The sequence below is a fragment of the Loxodonta africana genome, chromosome 5, assembly GCF_030014295.1.
Source record: "Loxodonta africana isolate mLoxAfr1 chromosome 5, mLoxAfr1.hap2, whole genome shotgun sequence".
Taxonomy (NCBI): domain Eukaryota; kingdom Metazoa; phylum Chordata; class Mammalia; order Proboscidea; family Elephantidae; genus Loxodonta; species Loxodonta africana.
In genome coordinates this window covers 65386588-65411719 of record NC_087346.1, presented here as the reverse complement: position 1 = coordinate 65411719, position 25132 = coordinate 65386588, and the positions used below count along the sequence as shown (strand labels likewise).

Below are 25132 nucleotides of genomic sequence, written 5' to 3'. Positions count from 1 at the left end.
CAATTATGTCCCCCCAAAAATGTGTGTATCAATTTGGCTGGGCCATGATTCTCGATATTGTGTGACTTTCCTATATGTTGTAAATCCTGCCTCTATGATGTTAATGAGGGAGGATGGGTGGCAGCTGTGTTAGTGAAGCAGGACTCAATCTACAAGACTGGATGTGTCTTGAAGTAACCTCTTGAGATATAAAAGAGAGAAGCAAGCAGAGAAACAGGGGGACCTCCTACCACCAAAAAAGTAGCACTGGGAGCAGAGCACATCCTCTAGGCCTAGGGTCCCTGCGCCTGAGAAGTTCCTCAACCAGAGGAAGATTAAGGACAAGGACCTTTCTCCAGAGCCGAAAGAGAGAGAAAGCCTTCCCCTGGAGCCGATGCCCTGAATTTGGACTTTTAGCCTACGTTACTGAGAGGAAATAAACTTCTCTTTGTTAAAGCCATCCACCTGTGGTATTTCTGTTATAGCAGCACTAGATGACTAACACAGATGCTCTATATCATTACCAGCAGGGAAATGCAAATCAAAACCACAATGAGATACCATTTCTCATTTTATCTAGAATGGCTAAGGTTTAAATAAGTTAATTAAAAAAAAAAAAAAACAGAATATAACAAATGTTGGTGAGGATGTAAGAAAACTGGAACCCTTATCTATTTTTGGTGGGAATGCAAAATGGTACAGCCATTGTGGAACCGTATGACGGTTCCTAAAAAAACTAAAACTAGAACTACCATAAAAAAAAAAAAAAGCAAAAACTAGAACTACCATTAAAAAAAAAGCAAGCAAAAAAGAAAAAACCCATTGCCATCGAGTTGATTCCGACTCATAGTGACCCTATAGGACAGAGCAGAACTGCCCCATAGGGTGTCCAAGGAGCGGCTGGTGGATTCAAACTGCTGACCTTTTGGTTAGCAGGCTGAACTTGTAATCACTGCTCCACCAGGGCTCCTAGAACTACCACATGACCCAGCAATTCCACTCCTAGATATATATTCACAAAACTTGAAGGCAGAGACTCAAACAGAGACTTGTACACCAATTATTCACAATTGCCAAAAGGTGGAAACAACTTAAATGCCCATCAGCAGATGAACAGATAAACAAAATGTGGTACATACATACAATGGAATACCACTTTGCCAGTAAAAGAAACAAAGTCTTCATACATGCTGCGATATGGATGGAACTTGAAGATTTTATGCTGAGCAAAATAAGCCAAACACAAAAAACAAATATTATATGACTTCACTTACATAAAACGACAAGAAAAGGCAAATGTACAGAGACCAAAGTTTATTAGTGGTTACCAGGGGCTCAAGGGAGGGGGAAAGGGTATTAATGGTGATGGAAAAATCGCATTGATTAAGGGTAGGGTTGCACAGTAGATTACTGTAATTGCTGTCTACAAGTTGTAACCTGAAAAAGGTTGTATTGGCAAAAGTAGTGTGACAGATATATTTACAACAATGACAAAAAAAAAGAGTAGCTCTTGAGGCTGCATATGTATAGTCATAAACCTCATAGGATTCGGTTTCTTGGTTTGGAGGTTAAGGGTCATGGTTTCATGGGATATCCCAGTTAATTGGTCCAATAATGTGTTTAGTGCTTCTGTTCTACCCCCTAGTTCTTTCTGTAGTGCCAGGGGCCTTAAAAGCTTGCAAGCAGTTATCCAAGGCTCAACAATTGGTCTCTATTTGCTTGGAGTAACAGAGGAAGAAGGAGAGTCAAGAATAGGAGGAGGAAATGAAATGTATGGCTAATTGCCTCAGTGAACAATTGCCTCCTCTTACATGAGACCAGGAGAACTGACTGGTGCCTGGTTACCATTACTGAATATTTTGATCAAAGATTCTATAGAAGAATTCTGATCAAAAGTGGGAAAATATAGAACAGACTTTCAAATTCTCATGGAATTGATACTTTCTGGAGCCACAGAGGTTGAATGAACTCCTGAAACTACTGCCCTGAGATAATTTTTAAACCTTAAACCAAAAATATCCCCTAAAGTCTTCTTAAAACCAAACAAGAGTCTAGCTTAACTAGTAAAAAAATGTCTGCCTTGAGCTTTATGCTCTTTTAAGAACTATCTTTATGGGATCAAAGTGACAAAAGCACCTTGAAAGATTAGATAGGAACCTTAGGGGGCAGTTGGTTTATGTTAATGGAGGAGAAACAACTCAGAAAGGGAGGGTGAGAATGGTTGCACAACTTCATGAATGTAATCAATGTCACCGAATTGTATATGGAGAAACAGTTGAGTTGGTATATGTTTCGTTGTGTATATTCTCAATAACAACAACCAAACATGTTTTTCAAAAAAGAAGTTTTATCCAAAAAGTTAATGGGTAGCCACTGATTAAGTTATAGAGTCAAATTTGTATATAATACAGATTATTCTGGACGCTGGGTGGAAGATGGATTTTAAGAGGCAAATTGGAGGAAGAGAAATTAAGAGGTAATTACAGTGATTTAGGCAAGAGATGATAAAAACATGAAACACCGCACTAGTAGAAAGAATGCAGAGAAGAAAAAATATATATATATTTTAAATTTTCAAGAAAGGGGCAAAATCAATAGCTTATATCTACAACTCAAACAAATGGAAAATAAGCAGCAAAAGAAGTCCACAGTCACCAGAAAAAGGAAATAATAAAGATCAGAGCAGAAATAAATGAAATGGAAAACAGAAAAACAGTAGAAAGAATCAGCAAGACCAGAAGCTGATTCTCCAAAAGGATCAATAAAAGCGGCAAACTACGGGCCAAATTGACAAAGGAAAAAAAATGAGAAGATGCAAATAACAAAATAAGAAATGAGATGGGTGACGTTACAACAGAACCAACTGAGATAAAAAGGATCAAAACAGAATATTACGAAACATTGTACTCCAACAAATTTGACCTAAAAGAAATGGACAAATTTGTAGAAACATACTACCTATACCTAAACTAAGACAGATTGAGGTAGGCAATTTGAACGGATGCACAACGAAAGAAATTAAAGACGTCATTTAAAAAAAAAACCAAAAAACAAAAACAAAACTTCCAACAACAACAACAAAAAACCCCGAACCAGACAGCTTCACTGGAGAATTCTACCATACATTCAGAGAAGAGTTGACACCAATTCTACTCAGACTAATCCAGAACATAGAAAAGGAAAGAACACTCCCTAATTCATTCTACGAAGCCAGCACAATCCTGTACCAAAGCCAAGCAAACACACCACTGTAAAAGAAAATTACAGACCAATATTACTCATGAATATAGAGGCGAAAATTCTCAACTAAATTCTAGCCAAGAGAATTCAACAGCATATCAATAATAATAATAATACATCACGATCAAGAAGGATTCACACTGAGGATGCAAGGATGGTTCAACATTAGGAAATAAATCAACATAATTCACCACATAAATAAATCAAGGGGAAAAAAAACACATGATCATCCTGATCGATGCAGAAATGGTATTTGATAAACCCCGATACCCTTTCCTGATAAAAACTCTCAGCAAAATAGAAATAGAAGGGAAACTCCTTAACATAATTAAAGGCATACATCTAAAACCAACAACCAACATTATTCTCAATGGAGAAAGATGGAGCGCATCCCCCTTGAGATAAGACTGGGAACAAGACAAGGATACCTTTTATTACCACTCTTATTCAATATTGCACTGGAAGTCCTAGCTAGACCAATAATGCAAGAAAATGAAATAAAGAGATCCAAATTGGAAAGGGGGAAGTAAAACTACCCTTATTTGCAGATGACATGATCCTACACGTAGAAAATTCCAGATACTCCACAAGAAAGTTACTGGAACTAATAGAGGGATTCAGCAAAGTGGCGGGGTACAAGATCAACACAAAAAAATTAGTTGGGCTCCTCTATACTAATAAGGAGGCCTCTGAAAGGAAATCAAGAAGTCAATAAAAAGGAGGACTCTGAAAAGGAAATCAAGAAGTCAATAGCACTTACAATAGCCCCCAAGAGCATAAAATACCTAGGAATAAAAACTAACCAAGGACATAAAAGACTCATACAGGGAAAGCTATAAAATACTTCTGCAAGAAGCCAAAAAAGACATATATAAATGGAAACACATTGTATGCTCACGGATTTGAAGACTTAACAGTGTGAAAATGTCAATACTACCCAAAGCAATCTATATATATAAGCAATCTCCATCCAAATCCTAACAACATTCTTTACTGAAATGGAAAAACTAATCTCCAACTTTATATGGAAAGGAAAAAGGTCCCAAATAGCACAGCAATATTGAAGAAGAAGAACAAAGTGGGAGGTCACATACTTCCTGATCTCAAAACTTACTATACAGCCATGGTAATCAAAACAGCCTAGTACTGGTTCAATGACAGACACATGCACCTATGGAATAGAATTGAGAACCCAGAAGCCAATCCATCCATCTATGTAGCAGATGATCTTAGACAAAGGGCCAAAGTCCATTTAATGGGGAAGAAACGGTTTCTTTAACAAATGGTCCTGGCAAAGCTGGATATCCATATGCAGAAAAATAAATCAAGATCTGTATCTCACACCATGCACAAAAAATAACTCAAAATGGATCAAAGACCTAAATGTTAAGGCTAAAACTATAAAGCTCCTGGAAGATAACGTAGTGTTAAAACTGTTGTTATTGTTAGGTGCTGTTGAGTTGGTTCTGACTCATAGTGACCCTATACAGAACAGAACAAAACCCTGCCCGGTCCTGTACCATCCTCATAATTGTTGCTATGCTTGAGCCCATTGTTGCAGCCATTGTGTCAATGCATCTCGTTGAGAATCTTCCTATTTTTTGCTGACCCTCTACTTTACCAAGCATGGTGTCCCCTCCAGGAACTGATCCCTCCTGATAACATGCCCGAAGTACGTGATATGTGTCAAAACTAGGGGACCTAAATTTTGGCATAAACACCCTATTGAACAAAACTAAAAATACATGAATGACAGAAGAGAAATTAAATAATTGGGACCTCTTAAGAATTAAACACTTAAGTTCATTAAAAGACTTCACCAAGAGAGTAAAAAGAGAACCTACATACTGGGAGAAAAATACTTGGCAACAACGTATCTGATAAGGGTCTAATCTCTAAAATACATAGAAAACTTCAACAACTCAACAACAAAAACAATCCAATCAAAAAACGAGCAAAGGACATGAACAGACATCCCACCGAAGAGGACATTCAGGCAGCCAACAAATACATGAAAAGATGCTTGCTATCATTAGCCCTAAGAGAGATGCAAATCTGAACTACAATGAGATGCCATCTAACCCCTGCAAAAATAGCAATGATAAAAACAGAAAAAATACCAGAAAATTACAAATGCTGGCAAGGTTGTGGGGGGATTGGAACTCTTACACACTGCTGGTGGGATTGTAAAATGGTACAACCACTATGGAAAACAGTATGGTGCTTCCTCAAAAAGCTAGAAATAGAAATGCATTATGATCTAGCAATCCTACTCCTAAGTATATATCCAAGAGACATAAGAGCAGTGGCATAAATAGACATATGCACACTTATGTTCATTGCAGCATTATTCACTATAGCAAAAAGATGGAAACAACCCAAGTGCCCATCAACAGATGAATCGATAAACAAATTGTGGTACAAACATACAATGGGATACTATGCAACTATAAAGAATAATGATGAGCCTGCAAAACATCTTATAACATGGATGATTCTGGAGGACATTTGCTGAATGAAATAAGTCAATCACAAAAAGGGAAATACTGTATGGTCCCACTATTATTAAAATTCTAGGATAGATATACACACAGAAAGCGAAGTTCTTTGGTAGGGATGGGATGGAGAAGGAGGGGGAATCACTTCCTAGATAACAGATACTTGTTACTTTGGGTGATGGGAAAGGCAATCCTAAATATGGGTGAATTCAGCACAACTGATCAAGGTAAATAAAGACACTAAGAAGTACACGAGTTCCCTCCTAAAAGGTCCCAATTAAAAAAAAAATTTTTTTTTAATTGTTTTTGGTGAAAATATATACATAGCCAAGCACACACCTATTGAACAAATTCTACACGTACAATTCAGTGATCTTGGTTACACTCGTCGCGCTGTCTTCATTCTCACTCTCTCTTCCCAAATTATTTCACCACCATTAATTTGGACTTACTGCCCCCTAAACTTCTCATCTATGTTTAGAATTACTGTTTGTCAGTTTGGTCTCCTGCACCATATATAATTCTTTAAAAGAGCTCAGTGCTCAAGGCAAACATTCTTTACTAACTGAGCTAAGCTGCTGTTTGGTTTAAAGGTGACTTCAGGGGATAGTTTTGCTCCAAGGTTTAAAGACCATCTCAGGGCAATAGAATTAGGGTTCCTTCAGTCTCAATGGGTCCAGGAAGTCTGGGTTCTGTAAGAATTTGAACCCAAATCTTAATCTAAAAAATACCTTTTGATCTTGTTATTTGTACAAGTATTGAGTTACAAATTCAAACAAGAGAGAAGAAAATAAAAAATAAAAGGAAAGTACCCCCTTCACTCAACCCCTAAATCTCACTCCCCTTCCCAAAGGCAGCTGCTATTAACAGCTGGTTGTGTTGCTTTCCGAGGTATCTTGTGTGCATTTACAGACACTTTGCCTTTATTTAAGGAGCCCTGGTGGCACAATAGTTAGATTGCTAACCAAAAGGTTGGCAGTCCAAACCTACCAGCCACTCCTCAGGAGAAAGATGTGGTAGTCTGCTTCTGTAAAAGATTTACAGCCTTGGGAACCCTATGGGGCAGTTCTGCTATGTCCCTTAGGGTCGCTATGAGTTGGAATCAACTTGATGGCAGTGGGCGTGCATTTTTTTTTTCTTTCTGCCTACCATTGTGTCTCCAGAGCTCTGCACAATGCCAGACATGTAGTAGGTGCTCAAGGCAAGTGAATTATGGTGGCAACCTCCCAGCTCTTCCATCTTTGGTTTCAGAGGGTTGGTTTTGACCATGGAGTTCAGATGGTACCAGCTGTCCTAGTGCCTAAGACCCATGGGGAAAAGCTCTCCACAGAGAATCCTTCTGGAAGGAAGAAGGTCGCTTTGGTCTGTGTTATCACTGAAGTCTCCATCCATCCATATAGCTCATACTGGCCGGTTAGGAAGCTGGACCTTAAGAAGACTATGATGAGATACTGAAAATATGGGAGGCTAGGTTTTGAGTGTGCAAAAAAGAGGTCATCTGGTAGCTTCTAAAAGAAGTATTTGCTCTCCTCTGCCCAGCGCCTTACTATCAGTGAATAGGAACCGATGTTGTCAGTGAATAGTTATTGAGTACCCAAAGTCTCACGGCAAGTGAGATCGTATTTCATGGAGGCAATTAGACCTGCAAACTGTTTCCTTCTCTGATTCCTGGATCTCCTTTCTCTGTTGCTCCAGAAGACTAGAGGCCAATTGTTGTATACTGGATGGCCTCTCGCAAGCTTTAAAGACCCCAGGTACTACCCACTGAACCAGAAGGAAGAGCAGAATCTCTTAAATAATACGCAAATTGACTGGACAAGCTCATGTAACCATCTGGTAGTTTCTTTTCTCATTTAGTTTGTCCCCAACCCCTGGATTAACTTCCCCCATTGTCTTAGGCTAGGCTCTCTAGAGGGGCAAAACCAGTACAGTATATATACATAAATATATAGAAAAAAAAATATAGAGAGAGAGGTTTATTTCAAGGAAACGGCTCATGCAGTTGGGGAGGCTGGCAAGTCCCAAATCTGTGGGTCAGGCATCAGGCTGGAGGCGTCTCCTCACTCATGTGGCTGCAGGGGTTGATGAATCCCAAAGTATCCAAAGCCTATGGAGAAAGACTGTAAAAATCCTAGCTTTCACCCACTATAAAATTATCGCAGGTGGGCCTTCAGTGTCAAACTAACTTGATTTCCTGAGGGGATGCAGTGAGATTTGGGAGGAAGTAGCTCAGCACAGAACCAACACCAAATAAGATGTGCAGATCTTTCTCAAAGTAAACTGTGACCTATAAAAGTAATCTTACTCATATGTACAAAAGGAGACCTGGTGGTGCAGTGGTTAAGAACTCAGCCGCTAGCCAAAAAGATCGGCAGTTTGAATCCATCAGCTGCTCCTTGGAAACCTTATGGGGCAGTTCTGTTGCCAAGTGGAAACCCCAGGTTTTGCTCTACGTGACTTCTCACAGCCAATAAACAAGAGGCCAAGGTGGGGGAGTAGAAAGGTGTCTTTATTTCATTGCACAAGGAAAGGAGCAGTTCAGGGCTGCTGCCTTCAAGGCTGCTTGCAGGTAGCTTGGGGAGGCAGGCTTTTACAGTGAGCCGACAAGGAAATGTAAATTTATCATGAATATTCAGGATCCACCTTTGGTGGCAGTTAAAGCTTGTGGATGACTATGCATTTTCTCTAGACAAGGGTTTGATTCCCTGGGATGGAGGAAGAGGTTGATTTTCCTTCAGCAGCACGTTAAGTCTCCACCCAGAGGTGGGTGCGCTTAATGAGCTAATAGGTCACCTAAAGTGCTAAGATGGCGTTGAAACCTGCTACAACTGGACGAGGCCAGCTATAGCCGTTCTGCGGTTATCTCGTCAAGGACAATTTCAGAAGAATGTGCGGCCTATTCCGCTCAGTGTAGGAGAATAAGCCAGAGCAGGTGTCTCCTAGAAGGGCTGAGTTCTGAGGCTGCCTGTCTCAGTTCTGCTCTGTCCTAGAGGGGTCACTATGAGTCAGAATTGACTGGCTGTCAAGGGCTTAGGTTTTTTTTTTTTTTTTAAATATGTACCAAATGTTTAAATATGCTCATCCCTTGACCCAGCAATTTCACTTCTAGGATCATCACTTTTGTTTCCAAGGTCGTCTGAACAAGACTCTTCGGTACAACCTTGTTTATAGAGTCAGAAAAAAGGAAACAGCTGAAATGTCCCCTGGGAGAGGTGACTGATTAAGTCAATCATGGTCCGTTAAAACACCGGAGCACCATGCAGCCAATAAAAAGAATGATGAAAACCTGTCTTCATGGTCATGGGGAGATCTCAACAACCTAGTTTTAGTGGAGGTAACAGCACGTTACCAAGCAGCACGAACAGTATGAGTTCATGTATTTAAAACAGGATACATGTGTGGGTGTGGTATGCATCACGGGATGTCTGGTAAGATGATCCCCTAAATTAGGGGTCACAAATTTAAATGCATTGAGCCTAATAAAGTGAACCCCTTAGGGTCTGGGGCTTAAAAAAAAAAAAGTACACAAGAAAAAAGGACAATTTTGGTAAATGCTATAAGATATACAATTTTGCAACAACGGTAAAAACCACACACACAAAAAGGTGCATGGTTACATAGGTAGATATGGATGCATATGTGTGTATAGGAAGGCATATGTGAGGAAATGCATGTGTATGTATAGGTGTGTCTGTAGGTATATAAATAATGCTCTACATCTGAGTTTGGTGAGTAGGGTCTGGGGTCTTAGAAGTTTGAGAGTGGCCATCTGAGATACAACTATTAGGTTCTACACATATGGGGCAAAAGAGAATAAAGGACATCAAAGGCTCAAAGAAGAAACTAGTCCATGAGACTACCACATTTTTATGCAAACAACATGTGCCTTCTAAGTTTGTTTACCAGCCACGCCCTCCCCCATATTTTCATAAGAGGTGATGTACTAGTTTTTTACAAGTTGCTATAAAAAAATTAGCATATCACGCTAACAAAAATATCTCGAGGGGGAGGGCTCAGCTGGCAAACAAACGTAGAAGGTGCACACTATTTTCTTAAAAGTATGGTAACAGAGCACACAAACCACAACCTCTTTAAGCCTGAGTCCAGAAGAACTACATGGTGCCAGGCTACCAACTGTTCCAACCAGGGACACAACAGAAGGCCCTGGATATAATGGGAGAAAAATGTAGAACAAAACTCAAAAATCTAAAAAAGGCCAGACCTACTGGACCAATAGAGACGAGAGGAGTCCCCAAGACCACTGCCTCAAGCTGCCTTTTGAACTTGGAATTGAAGCTATTTCTGCAGGTCACCTTTCAACCAAATAATAGTAGCTTATAAAATAAACAATACTGTGAGTAATGTGCTCCCTTAAACAATTAACTACATGAGACCAAGCAGTCAATAGTTACCCAAAAGGAAAGATGAGATGACAAGAAGGGGAAGGGAAGCTAGATCAATAGAAACAGAACAAACAGAATGGAAATAATTAGAACGCTGATACATTGTAAAAACTGTAACCAATGTCACAGAACACTTTGTATTAAAACTGCTCCAGGGAAACCTAATTTGTTGTGTAAACTTTCACCTGAAATGCAATATTATTAAAAATATATATATTTTAAGAGCCAAAATCAGCAGGACTTCGGGGCTATCTAAAGATGGAGGGAAAGAAGCTAAGATTGCCGACTCAACAGCAGTGGGTTTGGTTTTGGTTTGGTTTTAACTGGCAAAAGAGGAGACCTGGTGGCACACTGATTAAGTGCTTAGCTGTTAACTGAAAGGTCAGCAGTTCAAACCCACCAGCCTCTCTGAGGGAGAAAGATGTGGCAGTCTGCTTCTGTAAGGATTATAGCCTTGGAAGTCCTATTGGACAGTTCTACTCTGTAATACAGGGTTAATATGAGTCAGAGCACCTGGACGGAAGTGGGTTTGGTTTTTGGAACTGGCAAGATGGTGCTGCAACATCTGATTACAGGGGTTACAAGGAGAGAGCAGAATTAGGGAAAGGGTCATGAGTCGGTCCAATTTGGGACATTGATTTTGAGTCACCTCCAATTCAGGATCATATCATAAGGTGTTGTTTTTTGCTGTGTTTTTATTTTTTATTTGTTTGCTTGTGACCAATTTCATAGCATTTCTACTTTAAGTGAATGTCTCACAGAAAATCTTTGACTGAGGTCCAATCTGTGAGCTTTGCAGGCCCAGAAATGATGATCAGCTAATGTCCAAGTGGACAGGCTCTTTACTACATTTATCCCAGAGAGGACAGTAAATCAGAACAGCAGTGTACAAATTTGCTAGGAAATAGCAATCTGCGTTGCAGAAAAAACAAATACCGACAATTGTGAAATGAATTAGTAGTTGCGTGATGAACTTGTTATGGCAGTAAAAGGAAATGGGGTGTTTCTACTTTACTGAAATCTCCTTGCACTCTGATGAGGAACAGTATTGCCGAGGAACATCAGAACGGCTCCTGTAAACCTTATGCCCTTCTCTCTGTACCTAACTGGCAGTTTTTGACACTCTAAAGGTTTATCACATTGATTCTTTGGCTCTTCTCTTTATAAAATTCCGTTCTTATTTTGAATGATTTTTACAATTAAAAATCCATTTTCCTTTCATTCTGTTTTCAGAGATTTGCTCATTACTGGTTGGTTTCCTACAGCTACCAGTAAACTGAGTGTGGAGGCAAAGGTGTCCTTTCACATTTGCTGTCTCACTTTTACACCCCATTTCCTTGGTCTATCTCACTTAGGTCCAACGTCTGCTTGCCACACCTTTGGGATGGTGCAACCAATTTGAGTTCTAAATTCCTCCAGTAAAAATTTCAAACAGCTCCCATATTCATTTTGTAAGCAGACCTTTAGGGGAGAATGAATTCCTCCTTTCCATTTTTTCTCAGCACAGTGGAACTACGTAGGCATCATTCTTTAGAACTTACCCCTTGGTAATTTTTTTCTTAAAATGTGATTCAGTTCTCAAATCTTAATTCTGGGCTCTTCTTTAGTCTTTACCTGATCATTCTTTGCCACATAATCCCACAACTAAAGCTTCTTTCACAAATTACCGCACTTACTAGAAATGTAAATGTTTTTCCTTCCATTAGTTTTTAAAATTATTCATAAATTCACTGTTTCATTCAATAAACAGTCTTTGAGCACATACTCTGTGCTAAGCACGTACTATAAATTTATCCTCCCAAAGTAATCTAACCAGACATGGAGGTGAGCACGGTCAGGGGGTGACAGATTATCTATGTAAAGCAGAATGAATAATGCATGGCATTCCTTCAATTTTAGTACAACAAACCTCCCCCCCCCCAAAAAAAACCCAAAGTCAGCACTAATTCCTCCCCAAATTAACATTCCCTTTTTTTTGTAGACTTAATACGGGATTTGAAAAGGTCAGTTCCTGACGTCCTAAGATTGATACACTTTCACTTTTTTTTTCCACGTGCAATCCTCTCTCACGGTTTGGGTTAATCTCAGAAATTGTCTCTGGGGACAATTTGTCTTTGTACCTTAGGTGAAAAACCTTTAGCTCTGGCCCTTCCCTAGCACTCCAGATTGAATGCACTTAAAATGCACTCCACTTTTTCACTTTATCGCCACATATCCACCAGCCTAAGAGTTTTACCTCTTACTTGGACTGCCGGAAATCCCCACTACTCACTTCCTTCCCCAGCTAGGTTTAGTGGTTCTGATTGTGGAATTTAAAACTGTAAAATTTCAAGAAAAATGGGTGTATTGCCAACCTTTTATTTGGCCAAATAAGGACATTAAAAACTAACAAAGCAACTATCAGATACTGTCACTGTAATTTCATTAAAAAAAATATGCACCTTACCAGCAAAAAAAATAGGAAGGACATATCTCAATAGAAAAGGTAGATTATTTAAATTAAACTAATTTGTTGTTGTGAGCCGTGGAGTTGATTCTAACTCATAAACTAATTGAACTTCACTTAATTTATTGTCCTTTATTGGAAACCCTGGTGCCATAGTGGTTAAGTGCTACGGCTGCTAACCAAAAGGCTGGCAGTTCGAACCTACCGGGCTCTCCTTGGAAGCTCTATGGGGCAGCTCTACTCTGTCCTATAGGATCACTATGATGCAGAATCCACTCAACAGCAAGTGGGTGTTTTTTTTTTCTCACCTTCTTTCTACAACTACCACCACCATCAGCCAAGCCACCCTCGTCTCTTACCCGGATTATCCTTCAGTATCCTAACTGCTCTTCCCGTTCCTGTCCTTGCTTTCCCAACCCTACATCTCAACCCCCCACCCCCCCAAAACTTGTCCCACTGCTTCAATCTCTCCTCAAAACAGCAGCCAGAGGATCCTCTTTAATAGGAATGTGCTCAAATCCCTCCACTGGCTTCTTTGGTCAAAGCCTCCATTTACAACGGGCTACAGGAACTGTCCTGATACAGACTAGAGCCCCTACCCCTCTAGACCAGTGCTATCCCACTATTCCGTTGGAATGCAATGGGAGTCATGTATGAATTTTTTCTTTTTCTAGTAGCTATATTTAAAAAATAAAATTTAATAATATATTTTATTAACCCAATATACCCAAAATATTGTCATCCCAACATGTAGTCAATATAAAAATATTCCACGTGGCTAATGCCTACAACTTTCTATTGTACCGGACAGGACTGATCTAGATCTTTCTTATACCATGAAACTTGTGAGAGCCAGAACTTGACAGGACTGCCTTGCTTATCTGGGTCTCACAAGTTTTCTACCTTTGGCAGGGTGCGGTCTTACCACTTTTCTATCACTCTATCAGTGGAAAATACTTGAGTTTTCCTTCTCTGACAGGTTTCTGCCTTACAGAGGTTACAGCTTTCTCAGGTTTTACTGTACTTCTCTCCCTTCCCTCACCCTATGCCAGGACCTCTCCCATCTCAGAGCTTTGAGCATGCTCATCTCTCCACAGAGAGTTCATGATGTCCTCAGCATCTTCTGATCTTGACTCAAGGATCTCTATCTCAGTGAGGCCTTCCTTGACCACTTGCCTAAGATCATCTCTCTGCAGCCCTGCCCCCTCCCATACTAAGTCCCTATCTCCTTTCTTAATCTATTTTTTTCCTATATCTAACACTATCCAACAAAGACATATTTTACTTACACAGTTACACAGTGTACCTTATCTGTTTATTGTCCTTAGCTCAAGAGGCTCATGTTATTCTCACTGGCTATGCGGCAGAATTGATTAGATGGCAGTGGGTTTTTGTTTCCTTATTTCTGCATCAGAACAGTGTTGGATGAATGCATTTCATTCCAGATCAGAGGAAATTTTGTACAAACTAGTGCTGGGTGTTGCAAGTCATCAATCTGCCAAACTCTTTGAATTTTAGTTTAAACTGCACTTTGTCCAGGGATAATAACTAACACACTCTTGTGCCCACCATATGCCAGACAGTGTACTAAACCTTTATGTGCATCATCTCATATGAACTTCCCAGCCCTCTGAAGTAGGTACTGTTACTATCATTATTATTAGTTTTTTGCATAGTATAAATTTTATTAAGTTTCAAATAGAAAACATTACAAAAAGTGATATATACTTCTAGCTACGTTCAACTACCAGTCAAACAAGTTTAACATTCCAATTCTTTTACAACATTATAAAGCTGGAAGACTCCAGTCCCGTTTTCTCCAACGGCAGTAGTTTAAAGTCTGCTAGATCAGTGAGCCATGTCCAACAGGCGTTTGGTCATTTTTTAAGCATACTTGGTACTGTTATTTCATCCTTTTGCAGAAAAGGAACCCCAAGCTCTGGGAAGTTGAGCTGCCCAACGAAGAAGTGGAAAGCACAGGTTCACCTGACCTCACCACCATGCCAGACCCCCATCACCTTGACCATGCCGTACTAGGTTGGGCCCCCTTTCCGTGTTCCTATAGCCCCTGTATTTCTCGCTGCATGTGTAATTATTTAATATCTATTTTCCCTACTAGACTGAGGATCCTATCTATCCTGTCTTGCCACTGTGTCCCTCACACCTACGGGATACAAAAAAAAAAAAAAACCCCGCTGCCCTCCGGTGCATTCTGACTGATTTTTTTTTTTTTTTTTTTGATACTCATTAAATAGTTGTTGATTAGTGTCTTAGTCACAGGAGCCCTGGTGGCATAGCGGTTCAGACCTTGGCTGCTAACCAAAAGATCAGCAGTTTGAATCCACCAGCTGTTCCGGGGAAACCCTATGGGACAGTTCTACTCTGTCCCTACAGGGTTGCTATGAGTTGGAATTGACTCAATGGCAACTGGTTTGGTTTTTTATTTATTTTATTTTTTTTTGGTATCAGTTGCATACTCATGGGTAAGCTCCCATCTAACTTCACACCCTCTGAATTGAATTCTTGTTTACAGCCCTGGACATCAACTAGTACGTAATGGTGGTATTCCAGACCACCAGGTGCTTCCCAGGAACCCTCTGTACATCTACAACTGGATATGTACATGGTAAGAACACCTGGGCCCTTCTTTCCTAAGCCTACACCTGTCCTGGGTAAAAAATCACATAGGAGATTTTTTTTTCTTTTATTGTTCTTACTAAAAGATGATTTAAAAAAATTACTGTTGGCAGGTACTATCGCAGAATAATGTCGTTTTCTGTTGGGCATAATCTTTTAAATCCACTTACAACAATAACTGCAGGACTTTTTTTTAATAGGTCCAAGCCTCTTACTCTTTTACTATATCAGCTAAAATAATTAATTTCCCATATGATTAAGATAGAGGGAAGAGCGAAATCAGGTTCAGGAGATTACAAATTATTTGCAGTGCAAAAGTGAGGATAAATTTACAATGTCAAATTACAAATGGACAGTAACTGGGAAGCTTCTATCTTCTAGGTCCGTTCATCTTTGATCGTAAACACATTAACTAATTCATATCCTCCCTGTCTGTAAAGGTAACAGTCATTTTTTCTACATACTTTTTTACAGAGACGCTGTAAAGGATTATTTCTTGCAAAATGTGGAGGTGTCCACACATTAAAGGTATCAGAAAGTAAAACAAAGTCAGCACTATTACCTTATTTATATCCCATAGAACCAGTTTGCTTTTAAGTTTGGCAAATTCATAGGCAGTCAGTCTCCCAATTCCATGTCCAGCTCCAGTAATCAGTACGATTTCTCCGGCGACTGATTTCCTCTTCTTGGGAATAAAAAGCTTCACGAAAGATTCTAAGATGAGGACAATAAGTACGGGCAGAAGCAAAAGTAAGTCTAATAAGAATTTCATCCTGTTTGCTGCTGAGACCTTTTGGTGTGTTCCCACTTAGCCTTCACTCTAAATTGCTTTGGGGGTGGTTCGGTTCAAATTGCCAAGCAATCGCTAAGAGCAAGGCACTGCTCGCTATGAAACAGAAACCAAGGACTCCGACACCGTTCCTTCCGCTGGGCTGGCCTGGGCTGGGCTGGGCTTGGCTTTGTTAGGTCTTCTGCAATTGGCTCGGGCTGCAGAGCCAGCAATCGCTCGCTAGCTCAGAAGTCTGGGAGGGACAAAGTTCAGATCAGAGCAAAGCTGTCTAGTTCTCTTGTGCTGACCCCAGCGATGTTTGTGGCCACTTTTATCCGCTTTTCTCCCGGTCTTGTGAACCAACCGTGGAGGGTTAGTCGCATATTTATTTTCCTAAATTTTCCTCAGTCCAGATGCTTTTTTGAAATTGGACGGTTGCTTTTATCTCTACATACTGGGTATCTCTACCTAGAGGATGTGAATACAGTTTTCTGTCTTTCAAAGAATCCTGAGGCCAATCGTTCTGCTCCCTACTGAGAAATCAGCTACATTTTTAGTCTGAATGAAGCACAATTTCAGGGACAGGACATTTTGTCTTTTCTGGGACAACTATAACCAAGCCACCACAAAAATCTGATTGTATTAAAAGGCATTGCTTCCAGAAGGAAAAGCAGTATATTTCGATAAACATTTTTCACTCAATTAAAAAAAAAAAACAATTTGTGGGAAAACGTGGATTACATCTTAATAATTTTTTTTTTCTCAGTAATTTATCTTTTTCCCTCTGAACTCCTAGCCACTTGTGAAGGTTAATAAGTCACTGCATCCAGGATGAATAGTCAAATAGAAAGAACATCTCTTGACCTAAAGACGATCTATGTCATTTTTGGCTTGGTAGCCTGTATATTTGGAAAGTATGTAAATTATGGATCCAGCAGCCACCATTTTGAAATGTAACTCCAGGCAAATCCTCTCCTACCTTCCACTTTTTCAGAAGGAAATTATCATAACCTCAAGTGGCCTAGGGCCCAAATTGCGAACCTACCTCTGGCCATAAAGATACTGACAAATAAACAATTTTATCTGGAAAACATAAATGTAATGATTTGTATTCATTCAGCCAAATACAGGGCAAATTTTCTTCCTATCTTTGCAATCTCTTTAGGGGATTGCCTGTGACGGGTCACATTCTGGCTTAATGCTTGCTCAATAATAGAACCGTTTTCTTTATCTTCTAGTTTTTTGTGGAGAGGTTTTCTGGGTCGGAAGTAGATTTTGTTTTTATTTCCCCAAACAACAGTAATTGAATTCGGGCTTTGTGCAAAGACATTCCAGTGCTTGGGAAGAAATATTTGTCATTGTCAGCTTTTATACCTAAGAGCCAGGAAGATCACAAAATCTGAAGTTCACAAATAATTCATACTCTTCCCTCCTTCTTGACAGCCCTGCAGTGTTATAGGGGGTGAAGGAATAGTGACAACGCCATAAGAGTAGAACTGTTTTGAATTCTTTTAATTCTGAATATCATCTACAGTTTTTTCTTACAGCTCCTGTAAGAGCAGATGAAAAAAATTACAAATTAAAAACAAGGAAGAGACCCGCTCCTATTCTTTCAGCGTTCACTTCAGAAAACTTGTAAATTCTTTCTCTGTCTCTTTGAAAGATATGTAAATCAAAAATTATTCCTGTGGAATCTGTAATACAGGGAAGTCTCTTTTGAAATGTAATCATCAAAGAAAATCTCACCCCTACCTCCTAGTTTTCTGGGAGGAGATGAGTATAACTTCAGGTGGCTCAGGATTCCAAATAGCAAACCTACTCCCATCATAAAGATGTGAGACAATTAACAATTTTATCTTACAAACATGGATGAAATGGATTGTATCCAATTAGCTGTATAAAAGAGTAATATTCCTTTCTGTTTTTCCAATCACTTCAGGGGATTGCCTGAGATGCGTAACATGCTGGCTTAATGCTTACTCAATAATAAAACTGTTTTCTCCCCCAGACACCCTTTTAACTCAGCACTGAAACCACTCCTGAGGTTCACCCTTTAACCAAAGATTAGGCAAGTCCATAGGGTAAACAATGACGCACGTGGTGGATGTGCTTCACAGTTCAGTCATGCATAGGGGACTAACGGACACACCACGCCAGCCGGAAAGCAAAAATGAAAAGGAAGAAGGGTCAGAAAAAGCGGAAGAATTTAAACAGGGAAACTGGGGTGGAGAAGGGGAGAGTGTTGACACATCGTGGCGTTGGCAACCAACATCACAAAACAATTCGTGTATTAACTGTTTAATGGGAAACTAATTTGCTCTGTAAACTTTCACCTAAATCACAATTATAAAAAAAAAAAAAAACTGTTTTCTCTCTCTCTTACTTTTTTGGAGAGGTTTTTCTCAGTTGAAAGTAGATTTTTTAAAAAATTATATTTCCCCAACACCCCCCCAATCCAAATTTATAATAGTACAAACATTTGCATAGAAAACTTACAGTTTTGAGAGTCGTTTTCCCACGTTTTATCTCATTTGATTTTCAAAAGCCTCCTAGAAGTAGGGAAGAAAATATTTATAACCCTAATTAATAAATGAATAAATCAGTGACACTTCTGAAAGTTTCTACAGCAAGTAAGAACGTAACTGGGGCTAGACACATTGTCAATGTTGAATGTTTGTGCTCAACATCTACAAGAAGAAATTACATTACATGGCAATCTAGTATATGTGTGTGTTGCTTTCATGTATTCTGGCTTCCATGTATACTGAGACTCTAAATCTTCTAATTTCTATTCCGTCCTATAAAAAAAATGTTAATGGTAGCTATCACTACTTGTCTGTCAGTTTGTCTTACTATTGTGGCTTGCGTGTTGCTGTGAGGCCAGAAGCTATGCCACCAGCATTTCCAATACCAGCAAGGTCACCCATGGTGGACCAGCTTCACTGAAACTTCCAGGAAGTTCAAGCAGCACTGAAGGCACTGAGAAAAACAAGGCTCCAAGAATTGATGAAATACCAGTTGAGGTACTTCAGCAAATGGATGCAACGCTGGAAGAACTTACTTGCCGAAGTCAAGAAATTTGGAACACAGCTATTTGACCAAAGCACTGGAAAAGAACCGTATTCATGCCCATTCCAAAGAAAAGCAATCAAATGGAATGTGAAAATTATCAAACAGTATCATTAACATTGCATGCTAGGAAAATTTTGCTGAAAATAATTCAAAAACAGCTACAGCCATACATCAACAAGAAACTGCCAGAAGCTCAAGCTGGATTCATAAGAGGACATGAAACAAGGGTTATCATTGCTGATGTTGGATGGATCTTGGCCAAAAGTAGAGAATACCAGAAAGATGTTTGCCTTTGCTTTATTTACTGTGCAAAAGCATTCAACTCTGTGGATCATAATAAATTATGGATAACATTACAAAGAATAGGAATTCCAGAACACTTAATTGTGCTCACGTAGAACCCGTACATAGATCAAGAGGCATTCATTCAAATGGGGTAAGGTAGACCAAAGACATATTGATGCATCTGAATTGTGGTGTTGGCAAAGAGTATTGAGTATGCCATGGACTGCCAGAAGAAGGAACAAATCAGTCTTGGAGAATGCTCCTTAGAAGCAAGGATGGTAAGACTTTGTCTCACTTACTTTGGACACACGATCAGGAGGGATCAATCCCTGGAGAAGGACATCATGCTTGGTCAAGTAGGGGTCATCTCAAAAAAATGAGATGAACTGGCAGAGTAGTTGCAACAATGGACTCAAACATAGCAATGTTTGCAAGAATGGGCGCAGCATCAGGGAGCGTTTTACTCGTTTGAGTCAGAGCCAATTCTAGGGCACCTAACAATAACAGCAGCAATGGTAGCTTTGGCTCACTAAGTTGACCAAGGTTCTATTGGTCTAGGGAAGGCACCCTGTGTTTGGAAGCAGTCAGACCTGAATCTCATATGTGTGCATGGCTTAATCTCCCTGACCATCTGTTTCCTCATTGTAAAATTGGAATGTTACTAATACTTACCATATAGGATTCTTAAGAAGTTCAAATGAGTTAAGGTAAAGCACAGGGCTTTATCAACTATTTGACATTATATCAATAATAATTATATTAATATAATGTGAGGGATGTGAATGATCTTGGTTAACTGCTAATCTGACACAGTGGTGAAGCATGTGATTTTATATATTTGTGTTTTTAAAAATGTTTTATACATGAGGAGTCTTAAATTCATGTTGCCTTCCCAGCTGTTCAAGTGGCATTAGAAAAAGAAAATTTAGGAACAAGGGATCCTTCAGTGATAACAGTAAAGATGTCTTGAGTACTTGCTATGGCCATGCATTACGCTAAATGCCTTCCATACATATACATTTCATTTTTTCCTCTCAATAACCTTAAGCAGTAGATTCAACTGAGATCTCTAATATATGAAAGAGGAAATAAAGATTTAAGAGAAATTAAGCAAGCTGCCTGTCCTAGTTATCTAGTGCTTCTATAACAAATACCACAAGTGAATAGCTTTAACAAAGAGAATTTTATTCTCTCAATTTAGGAGGCTAGAAGTCTGAATTCAGGGTACCAGCTCCAGGGGAGGGCTTTCTGTCTCTGTTGGCTCTGGCGGAAGGTCCTTGCCATCAATCCTCCCCTGGTCTAGGAGCTTTTCAGCACAGGGACCCCGGGTCCAAAGGACTTGCTCTGCTCCCGGCTTTGCTTTCTTGGTGATAGGAAGTCCTCCCTTCCCTCCATGCCCGTCTGTCTGCTCGCTTCTCTCTTTTATATTTCCGAAGAGATTGACTCAAAATATAACCTAATCTTGTAGATTGAGTCCTGCCTCATTAAGGTAACTGCCTCTAATCCTGCCTCATTAACATCATAAAGATAGGATTTACAACACACAGGAAAATCAGATCAGATGACAAAATGGTAGACAATCACACAATACTGGGAATCAGAACCTAGCCAAGTTGATACACATTTTTGGGGGACACAATTCAATCCATAACATTGCTCAAGGTTATAGTATAAATGGTAGAGCTGAATTTAAATCTAGGCCCATCATTAGTATGGTGGATTGCCTTCTTTCTTGGGGCACAATGCAAGGCTAATTCAGTTCTAAACCACTACGTAAATTGAAGAGGAACAAAACTCTGGTATGGAATCACAGCATTCTTAATACCTCCCCCATACTATTATAACATAATAATAACATAAATGTATATAGCAGGCAATAGAATGCAGTTGTTAAAACCAGTGAGTTTGGATTCTTACCTAGCTTTTTATTAGTTGTGTGATATATGATTAATTACTTAACCTCTACTGAGGTCTCAATTACCTCATCTGTAACATGGGTGTAATAGTAGCTTGGTTACTTTGAAAAGTAATGAGCTACATAAAAAGCACTGAACATGGCATCTTGCACACAAATGTACTTAATGAGTGGTAATTAGTCCTGTATTTTATCCGGTTATCAGTATAAGGTGCATGTTTGGGAGGCTAGTTCTGTAGTATCAGAGATTCACTTAGAGTTATACAGACCAGTAAAAGCTGGTCACTTTTCTCTTTTACTCTAAAGAATACTTAGGAAGAACATCCAAAAATAATTGCCACATCGTGCTAAAGGAGGTCTTCCCAATAGTTTCTTTGTCAACTTGGGATGGAAGTCTTCACATTTCTGAAGTCTGAATGTTAGAGGAGAGAGAATTAGTGGTTAACTTGTACAAGCTCACTTTTTTTTTTAAAGTAATGAATTTATAAATTCAAAATAATGAATATATCTGGTTTAAAAGTGCCTCCGCATGGTTGAAAATTAAAAGGCAGTCTTCAGTCTTCATTCCAAGTCCTGTCTTTAACTCTTTTAACTATCCCCTGTAGAGTTGTTTTCCATGTTTCTAACGAAGATTTATAGTGCCGTTCCTTCATTTATTAATTGTAGACATTGTTCATTGATTTTCTTCTATGATAGCTGAGGATTTAGCTCACTTATTCTACCTTTAACTCTCTTCTCCCTGTCTTCGCAATATAATTACATCGCTTCTATTTGGTTATGTTCCAAGCTTTAGGGAACACACTTGGGTTTTTATATCCTGTTGTGGTGGTTAAAGTTGTGTGTCAGCTTGGCTGGGCCATTATCCTCAGTGGTTTGGCAGTTCTGATGTAATTTTGCAGGTTTTTAATGATGTAATCACCTCCATAATGAGACCTGATGTAATGTGATCATCTCCTTGGTGAGATCTGTTGTGAACGGCCAATCAGTTGAAAGGGAGTTTCCTTGGGGGTGTGACCTGCATCCAATACAGGGGGACTTTCTGGCAAGGCTTGCTGGCTTTTGCTCACTCTGGATCCTGCAGCTGGCTCCTGTTCTTCTGACCTCTGGTTCTTGGAACTTGAGCTAGCATCTTACCTGCTGTCCTCTTACCTATGATCTTGGGATTCATCGGTCATTGCAGCCTGTGAGACAGAGACCTCCTATCTGACCTTCCGGTCTTGGATTTGCCAGTACATTCTGCTATGTGAGTCAGGAGAAGCCTCCAGCCTGACCCACAAACTTGGGACTTTCCAGCCTCTACAACCACGTGAACCATTTCCTTTATATAAATCTCTAGAGAACCCAGCCTGAGACACTTGTTCTAACAACTATTAGCTGAATATTTTGACTCCCCAGTTTGTAAGAGGGAGGAATTAATGCCCTATTTTTTCTATCCATTTTTACCACCCAGCTTCTATCATCTGCTTGTTTACCTTCACATAGTCAAGTTGATAATATTTATTCTGTTCTCTAACTATAACATTTTTGGTGCTTAGTCTCTTGGTTGATTCCGAAAGTAGAAAGTCAACTATTAGTATTTACATTTTTGTGGCTAATGAGTGGCTTTTCTTACCATGATGTTGTCTAATCGATGTGCTTGGGAAAGACTCCATCAAAAGAAATTGTCATCTCCAGCATAGTGCTACAAGCAAAAACTCTGAGGTTAGGTTGGAATTCCAGCTCAGCCACTTTCTAGTTGTGTGAATTTGGACAAGTTATTTGAATGTTTTGTACCTCAGTTTTCCTATCTATAAAGTAAGGATAATAATAATAGCTACCTTATTGGGTTGTCATGAATCGTAATCGACTGGATGGCAATGGGCTATAGGGTTGTCAAGAGGATTGTAAAGTGTTTAGAACAATGCCTGGTACATAAACCCAAAAACCAAATGCTGTTGCCATCAAGTCCATTCTGACTCATAGCGACCCTATAGCAACCCTACAGGGCAGAGTAGAACTGCTCCATAGGGTTCCCTGGGCTATAATCTTTACAGACACAGACTGCCACATCTTTTTCCTTTGGAGAGGCTGATGGGTTCAGAAGGACAACCTTTTGGTTAGCAGCTGAGTGCTTAACAACTGTGCCACCAGGGCTCCCGTCTGGTACATAATACACATAAACGAGCAACAAAAAAACCAGTTGCTGTAGAGTCAGTTCCCACTCGTGGTGACCCACACTCCATACACAGGATTTTTAAAGCTGTGACTTTTTGGAAGCAGATCACTATGTCCTTCTTCCCTGTCGCCTCTGGATGGGTTCGACCCCCCAACTTTTTGGTTACTACAGTAGTCAAGTACTTAATCATTTGTTCCACCCAAGACTCCTGGTACATAATAAGTGCTATATGAAATTTGAAGAAGAAAAAGATCTGTTGGGAAAAATGAAGAAACACTAAAAATACGTATTTTTTTAAGCAGTCTCAGTGACTCACTGTGTTTGCTATCATTCATCACAGGTACGTAATTATTCAACATTATTGTCTTAAGAGGATGTAATTGCCTATTCTAGGAATTAATGTTTTGTTTTCTCTGAGTAATAAAAAAAAAAAAAAAAAAACTTTGCCACTATAGTTTTGGCCTAAGTAATCATCTACCTTAAACTCCCTTGAGGAGCTGTATAACTTCTATAAAATAATAGGATTGTCTTCTCTTTCTATTCCCATCTCCCCACCAGTAACAGGCAAAGGCAGCTCTGTAGACATTGCGATATCATTTGACAGAGTGCATATAAGGGACTCATAGTTTGTGATGAATGTGTGGAGATGTGCCACCCAGACCCTCCTTCCAGCTACTGAGTGTGGTGATGACTGACAGCCTTCAGCTGTTAGCTCCTTCAAGGATTGCTTTCAGTTGCAGAGAGCTGCTGGACCTAAGGTAATTGGAAAAGCAATTTCTCAGAAAGAGCAAAGAAGACAATACTCTAAAGGCATTCAAGATAAAGTTAATATGAAACTCCAAAATGCACCAAAGCAAAATTCCTATCATATATTAGACAATGAATGGCTGCAGAAATTCATCAAAAAAGAAAATCTGGAGATTGGAAATAGGTGTACCTCAGAGAGATTCGGGTTATGTTCTGTACCACTGCAATAAAGCAAATGTTACAATAAAGTGAGTCACGTGAATTTTTTGGTTTCCCAATGCATATAAAAGTTATGTTCACACTATCTAGTAAGTATGCCGTAGCATTATGTCCAAAAAACAATGTACATACCTTAATTAAAAAACACTTTATTGCTAAAAAATATTAACCATCCTTTGAGCCTTCAGTGAGCTGCAATCTTTTTGCTGGTGAGAGGTCTTCCCTCAGTATTGATGGCCGCTGACTGATCAGGGTGGTGGTTGCTGAAGTTTGGGGTGGCTGTGGTAATTTCTTTAAACGAGACGACAGTGAAGCTTGCCCTATCAATTGACTCTTTCTTTCACAAAAGATTTCTCTGTAGCATGCAATACTATTTGATACTGTTTTACCCACAGTAGAACTTCTTTCAGAATTGGAGTCAATCCTCTCAAATTCTGCCACTGCTTTATCAATTAAATTTATGTAATATTCTAAATCCTTTGTTGTCATTTCAACAATGTTCACAGCATCTTTACCAGGAGTAGATTCCATTTCAAGAAACCACTTTCTTTGCTCATCCATAAGAAGCAGCTCCTCATCCATTAAAGTTTTATCATGAGATTGCAGCAATTCAGTCACATTTTCAGGCTCCACTTCTAATTCTAGTTCTCTTGCTATTTCTACTACATCTGCAGTTACTTCCTCCGCTGAAGTCTTTTGAACCCCTCAAAGTCATCCATGAGGGTGGGAATCAATTTCTTCCAAACTCCTGTTAATGTTGACATTTT

The 25132-nt window shown here is 39.4% G+C and overlaps 1 protein-coding gene across 1 annotated transcript in view; it reads right to left on the bottom strand.

Moving 5' to 3' along the window:
• Positions 1-16136, bottom strand: part of HSD17B11 (hydroxysteroid 17-beta dehydrogenase 11) — a 55889-nt gene extending 39753 nt beyond the window's left edge. The window contains exon 1 of the mRNA XM_003414189.4: positions 15766-16136. Coding sequence (XP_003414237.1) covers positions 15766-15975 — 210 coding nt within the window. The 5' untranslated portion in view covers positions 15976-16136. The remainder of the gene's footprint in view (positions 1-15765) is intronic.
• Positions 16137-25132: the final 8996 nt, after the last annotated feature.